General features: G+C 35.2%; 1 protein-coding gene across 1 annotated transcript; it reads left to right on the top strand.

The window, feature by feature from the left end:
• The first annotated feature begins 4,742 nt into the window (after positions 1-4,742).
• Positions 4,743-7,101, top strand: LOC140878749 (uncharacterized). The gene is made up of 6 exons (XM_073282366.1): positions 4,743-5,152; positions 5,282-5,423; positions 5,856-6,001; positions 6,049-6,265; positions 6,331-6,409; positions 6,542-7,101. The coding sequence occupies exons 1-6, from the start codon at positions 4,743-4,745 to the stop codon at positions 7,099-7,101; spliced, it is 1,554 nt and encodes a 517-aa protein (XP_073138467.1).
• Positions 7,102-7,555: the final 454 nt, after the last annotated feature.

Genomic DNA, 7,555 nt, shown 5'->3' with positions numbered 1-7,555 from the left:
CTTAAAAGTTTGGGGAAAAATAAAAACTTTGCGAAAGCATCATCTTCTTCATTAAATAAAAGTGTTAAAAATGCACAAACATAATGAAAATAACATCCAAAAGATTTTGCCAAACATGGCCATCACAAGAAATAATAAAGTTTGTTTCCCCTCATCAACATAAAATGGTTTGAACAACTTTCATTCATAAATCTATAGCACTCATGCATCACCCACTGGACCGACCTCTGCCTCTTCTTCATGTTCGCCCACATAATCATCAATGAATGCATCAACATCTTCATTACCTGCACCATTAAAGCATAGTGATTGTAAAGGCTCAGCAAGAAAAATGCTTAAAAAGGATTTTCTAAACTTTAAAAGAGAAACATAATCATCAACTTTCATGCTAAACGTAACATAAATGCGTCTTAATGAAGCCAAAACATAAAAAATTTGGGGTGATAAGTATGTGAATTGTGGTAACCGTCATAAGAGTCATTCCAAGTTTCCTATTGTACAACAAGTATATGGCATTACACCCATAAAATTTCATTCTTTGGATAGCCGCTTCGGAGCTCTTCCCGAAGTGCATACCCCATATAACCATCCCGTGAGCCATGTTTGGATAGCCGCTCCGGAGCTCATCCCAAAGTGCATACCCCGTGTAATCACCACAAGACGCATAAACCATCAAAATGTTATCCATACAACATAACATTCATCTTATCATATCATAATGTATCATGTCATTGTCATGCATCTCGAAAACTTCGTAAAAATCATGCCCTTAAAACTTCTATTAATAAAAATCATGTGTGAACTGCTTCAAAACATTTCATGAGAAATAACTTTCATGAGAAGATCACATAATCATGCAATACATAGTTTAACTGATTCACGTGAGTCGTTCCGTCCATCTCGAACAATCTAATTTGAAACTTTTTCCCATAAAATGACTTAAAAACACTTAAAAGAGCTTAAAGGATCATAAAATTGAATTTTGGACTGAATATACAAAGTCTAAAAATTTTGCGACATAGCCCTGCTCGCTCGAGCGCAGAAAGCGCCCGCTCGAGCGAGACATGTCTCTCGCTCGGGTGCACTTATATGCGCTCGATCTAGAGGCGATCTGCCGAAATTTCCAGCGACAAAAATTATGCTCCCTTTTCTACCTGTTTTTCTCAACTTTAAACGATTTTTCATTCCTCCAAAATATTGACAATTGAAAATAAATATTTTCTAGACATGAAACCTCAAAATATACACACATCACACTCCAACTTTCCAAATATTTGAATCAAAACTTCCCAATCAAAATCTCATATTCAAAATTCTGATTTTTAAGCATAATTGACCTAGAATCTTGATAAACTTATATCGAAAACATCAGGAACGCATCACGCTTCATGATTATACAACATACTCATATAATTTTCCAAAATCATGGATCAATCAACACCATAAATCAACGTAGGGTTCATATCAAAAATATTTATACTCTTGAATGGGTTTCAAAACATTAAAAACTTGCCTGAATCGTTTGATCGGAATTAACCTGGATTAAGAGATGATCTAGCCTTGAGAGATCTAAGAACCTTAGCCTTGAGATCGCAGTGTTTGAGAGGAGAGATTTTGAGGAAAGTGAACGTTCAAAATGAAAAAAAAAATCTGAACGTCTAATTTTCTTTTCTTAACTTGTGACTAATGGGCTTTCAACACGGCCCATTAGTTACACTTAAAAATCTTTTAAAATTTTACTCTCTCAATAAATAAAATACACTGCACCCAATTAACTTTAATTAAAATAATTTTCGTAACTTGATCGAAGGCTCGCCTCATCCGTACGACCCAACTTAATTACCAACCCGAAAACTTTAAAAATCACAAATATCACATAAATTTCAGGCATTCCAATAAATCACATAAGTAAACATAACCATTAAATACTTAAAAATAACATGCAATAAATCATATAATTTAATTAATTTATCGTGATTAAGCTAGTGGACTTTTTGGACCTTACATCACTGGCTCGTTTATTGTCTCTCGGACTTGAGCTAAGATTGGTGTTTAGCAAATTGACAGGACTCACAATCTAATGAGGATAGACTATGAAATTGTGGACAAAGTTTCTTCAGCGCTGGTAGAGAAGGATGACCCAACTGACAGTGAGATTTGAATGGGGCTGTTATTCCGGAGCATGCAATAGACTTTGGTACTTGTGGATAAAGAATGTAGAGGCCTCCTAACCATTTCCTTTACCAATAATCTTCTTCGTCGTAAGATCCTGAAATAGACAGTAATTTGAAAAGAGTGAGACAGAACAATTGATGGTACGAGTGAGTTTGCATACAGAAATTAGATTAAAAGTCAACTGGGTAAGCTTAAGACAGAATGCAAGGAAATCGAAGCAGTGGGAGTGATTGTGCCAGACCCTAGAACATCAGAGGTTTATTAATGGGTAGGGGTCCGCCAAATCCCTCGCCACAACAGGCGGTTTTTTGAAAAAAAAATCATTTTTATTAAAAAAAACTTAAGAAAATTGATTGTAATTGTCCAAACCCTTCAACGACACAAATAACACCAAAACATATAATACCGTTAAAAAAATTACATATATAAATTCAAGTCAAACACATAAAATAGAAGTGCAAAATTACACTTACATTTAGTTATTTTCAAACATCACGTTGATGTGACATCAATGAAATATTGATATGTTGTCGTTATAGTGCTACATGTACCATGTTCACATCAATTCTCCAGATGAAAATGTTAAAAGTTTAAAAAAATTCAAAAATACATGACGTCCTAATTAAGACTGAACTTGGCATCGTGAAAGACCGAATCATAAATAAACAAATATTTAGGATCAAATTATATTGTTACTAAATTTTTATGTATTATTTATTTTAAAAAATAGTATATAAGCTTAAAAACACATACATACATACATACATACATACATACATACATACATACATACATACATACATACATACATACATACATACATACATACATACATACATACATACATACATATTGATGTGGTGATATTATCTTATATTTATTTGAGTTAATTTGTATGATTAGGAGAATTTACATTGATTAAATGCATTGTATAGTTCCTAATTATTGTTTTTGGTTTGATTTAGGAGAAGAAGGAGAATGAGCAAAAGGTAGATGAATTTGAGAGGAAAAGATGGAAAAGTTATTGCGCAAGAATGAATTACGGAGCATCAATGATACAAAATTAATTTTTAATTTTATAGAAATCCAAATCCAATCTCCACTGTTCAGAATAAAGTTCAAGATGTTTTGAAGTTGCTACCCAAATTTTAGCTCAATTCGATGGCTAGATCTTGAGATATGAATTTTTCAAAAATGTTGCGCGCTAGACAGAAACTTGCTCGCTCGATCCGTCATTTTTTACGGATCGAGCGAGACCTGTGCTGCGGGAAAAAAATATATTTGGACAGAAGTTTGGCCACTCGATCCGCCATATTTTACCGATCGAGCGAGCCGGGCTGTTTGGGAAGGAATTTGTAATTTTGAAAACTCTTTTATTAAGGACTCTAGTATTTTATTAGGTTATTATTCCGTTTTTCTCAGATTATTATCAGACTTTTGGCAGATAGAGCACCAAGTATTCCTTGGCGGGTAGGTTTTATTCCAACTTTTCTTAGATTTCTTATCTTATTTTGATTTTTCTTTCGTTTTTCATGAATCGTTGTGGCTAGTTTCTAGAACTTGGTTGAGGAAGACAATCTCTTGAATTTGTTTGTTTGTGAGATTCGAATTTCCATTGTTTAATTATTATTGAGTATCAAAAGTTATTCTGAATTATTTCATGCTTGTATGTGAGTTTTTTGGATTGATCACCCTAGGATTTCGCTATACAACCTACTGCTAAATTAGAATTCAAATTCGTAATTGTTTGAATCAACTAATTTGCGAAGCAACTACGACTGATATTTTCCGCTTGTGAATTTATTAAATTGTAGGAACAATAATTGACTAGATTAAATACAACCGCTTGTGCTTGTGTTGTCTAGGTTTATCAGTTTCACTAGTTTGCATGTTATCGTGAATTTAAATTTAATCGCTTGTATTGGATTAATTCATTGATAAGGGTTAATTTAGAACGCTTGTGTCTAGTTAACTAAGATTAAGGTGAAACAGGAATTTAATTTTCAATGATGAATATTCGATAGAATTAATTATTTTTAGATAATCAATGATCAAATGAATGATTTCAAGGGTGTAGTCGACCGATACAAAGGCTTGTTTTTAATTGATTTCTTCTGTATAATTTTCAATCTTGCATGTTAGTGATAAAATTTGAATTTAAGTGCTGTTACTTTTTAGTAGTTAATTTAAAACTCAAAACCCCTCTTTATTTAATTTAAAATACAATAAATTTCACTTTCCTCGTGGGAACGATCTCTACTCGCACTACTACAGAATTTATTTATCTGATTTGAGTTGGGTAATTTGGATGCGACACGACTAAGAGTTACCAAATTTTGGCGCCGTTGCCGGGGAAGGCGTTTAATTTATTTGCATTCTTGTTTTTATTTTTAATTTCTATTCTTTCCCCCCAGTGTTTCTCGGGTTTGTTAATGCTTACAGGAGAATCTTCTGAAGAATAATTCCCCTACGATTCGGAGATAGAGAGAACGCTCCATAGAAGAAATAAGGAAGCTCGTAGGAGACAAGAAGAGGACGAACATCAGACCAAAATTCCTGAGGAAGAGATGGCTGCCAACGCAAATCTGAGCCTAAGACAACTTGGAACCCCCGATCTGAATCAGCAGGCCTTATGCATCACTTTTCCTACTTTAGAAGCTAATGCTACTTTTGAGTTAAAATCTGGGCTAATTCACTTATTACCTTCGTTCCATGGTCTTGTAGGTGAGGATCTGCACAAGCACTTAATGAAATTCCATGTGGTGTGCACAAGCATGAAACCACATGGAGTAACACAAGAGCAGATCCAATTAAGAGACTTTCCATTTTCGTCAAAAAATGCTGCAAAGCATTGGCTATACTATCTACCTCCTGGATCCATCACCACCTTGGCAGAGATGAAGATGATATTTCTAGAGAAGTACTTTGCAGCTTCGAGAGCGGCAAACATTAGAAAGGAGATCTATGGCATCAAACAGTATATAGGAGAGTCACTTCACGAGTATTGGGAGCGGTTCAAGAAGCTTTGTGCTAGCTGTCCGCAACACCAGATAAGTGAAAATATTTTAATCCAATACTGCTATGAAGGTTTGTTGTCTCATGACAGTAGTATGCTAGATGCGGACAATAGAGGAGTTTTCGTGAACAAAACTCCAATCCAAGCAAGGAATTTGATCGAGAATATGGCTGCCAATTCTCATCAATTTGGCACTAACAGGAGTGATCCAGCACCCAGACGGGGCAATGAGGTAAATGTTTCTTCCCTTGAACAACAACTGATTGATCTAACGTCTCTTGTGCGTCAAATGCCTGTAGGAAATGGACAAAATGTGAAGGTTTTTGGAATTTGCACTGCAATGGGACATGCAACTGACATGTGTCCCACTCTTCAAGAGGACACGAGCAAACAAGTCAATGCAACTGGAGGATTTGATGGGGCACCATAGAGAAATTATGATCCTTACTCGAATACATTCAATCCAGGTTGGAAGGATCATCCCAACTTTATATACGAAAACCCTCCGATGAATCAGCCTGCACCTCACGTGCAACCGAATAATCAAGCATACAGGCAACCGCATCATCCTCCACAACAGCAGTGTCCTCAAATTCCAGCTCCTGGTGAGTTTCTAGAAAACATTGTTAAGGATCTTGCAACTAATACTTTAAATTTTCAACAGGAAACGAGAGCAAGTATCCAACACTTGAACACTCAGGTGGAGCAGTTGGCAACAACAATAAGCAGGTTGGAGGCACAAAATTCTAGCAACTTATCATCACAGACAGTGGTGAATTCGAAGGAGAATGTGAGTGCAATCACCATGAGGTGTGGAAGAGAGTTGAAGGTTCATGAAGAAGTGATGCAAAAACCAGTACAGATGAAGATGTGAAGGAATCTAAGGTAGAGGAGAGTGAGCCAAGTCAGAAATACACACCAAAAGGTAAGTTTCCTGCTCTTTCTGAATATAAACCTGTAGCCCCTTTTTCCCTTGCTTTGAAAGATTCTAGGAAGGATGAATGTATCAAGGGGTTGTATGAAATTTTTCGTAGATGTGAGGTCAATATTCCCTTGTTAGATGCTATTAAGCAAGTACCTCGCTATGCTAAATTTTTTTTAAAGAATTATGTACTGCGAAAAGAAAACAAAAACTGAAGGGATGTCAAAAAGTTGAATTAGGAGAACAGGTTTCTGCTGTGATTCGGAGAAAGACACCTGAAAAATGCAAGGATCCAGGTATGTTTTTTATTCCTTGTAAAATAGGAGATGTTCAGCTTGATACGACCATGTTAGACTTAGGAGCATCGATTAATGTCATGTCATACTCTGTTTATGCTTCCTTAAAACTACGACCTTTGAATGAAACAGAAACTGTTATCCAGGTGGCTGATAGATATACTATTTATCCTAGAGGTGTGTTAGAGGATGTTCTTGTGCAAGTTGGTAATTTGGTTTTTCCTGCTGATTTTTATGTTCTTGATATGAAAAACAATGATTTGAAGAGTCCAATTTTGCTAGGAAGACCATTTCTTAAAACTTCAAAGTCTATTATAGATGTTAATAATGGTACTCTCACTATGGAATTCGATGGGAAGATTGTCAAGTTTAATATTTTTGATAACCCGAATTTTCCTAGTTATGAAAGCGCTGTTATTAATCTTGATATCAATGATTACTTGTCACAAGAACAAAAGAAATTTTTTAATGGGGATAAGTTAGACAAAGTTGTTGCACAATATGCTAAAAACTCCAATGATAAGATTTTTCCTTCTGAATTACAGGCACCTCGAATTGCAAAAAACCTTCCTCCAGATAAAGACACAGAAATACCCAAGAAATCCAAGGAGATGAAACATGGACTGAAAATAACTGTAAAATCTCTCAAATGGGTGAAGGTGGACAAGACAACTAGATATGAACCACCATGATGAACTGAAACATGCAGTCGGACTTACGACTGTAAACAGAGGCGCTGTTTGGGATGCAACCCAAGGGGAGTATTTCTTTTCATTCTTAGTATTTATTTATTTTTGTTTTGCATTTTTACTTACATTGGGGACAATGTAAGATTTTAAGTATGGGGGAGAGGACTTAGCCAGTCATTGAGAGAATTTAGTCGTGTTTTTGAAAAAAAATATTTTAAGAGCTCATAGTTAGTGATGAACATGACTATTGAAAATAACTAGCTCATGATGATATCTAATTGATGACATGAATGCTTTTGAAAATAGATGATTTTCTAACCTTGGAACACTTTTATCTCCAATGCAAATTATACTTTGATATGGTTCTTGAATATTCTTTCGCACGCATGAGTCATGGCTTGTGAGTTGTATATGACATAGTGAAGGTCGTGTGAGCCTTGTGATAGTCTTAGGAAGT

The sequence above is a fragment of the Henckelia pumila genome, chromosome 2 (assembly GCF_033568475.1).
Source record: "Henckelia pumila isolate YLH828 chromosome 2, ASM3356847v2, whole genome shotgun sequence".
NCBI classification, from domain to species: Eukaryota; Viridiplantae; Streptophyta; class Magnoliopsida; order Lamiales; family Gesneriaceae; genus Henckelia; species Henckelia pumila.
The sequence above is the reverse complement of the archived record's forward strand: the minus strand, read 5'-3'. Positions and strand labels throughout refer to the sequence as shown.

Coding starts and splice junctions, on each gene's coding strand:
- LOC140878749 (XM_073282366.1), top strand. CDS start 4,743: ATGGCTGCCAACGCAAATCTGAGCCTAAGACAACTTGGAACCCCCGAT. Junction 5,153..5,281: donor GAGATCTATGGCATCAAACA/GTATATAGGAGA, acceptor GTCTCATGACAG/TAGTATGCTAGATGCGGACA. Junction 6,002..6,048: donor GTGAGTGCAATCACCATGAG/GTGTGGAAGAGA, acceptor TGCAAAAACCAG/TACAGATGAAGATGTGAAGG.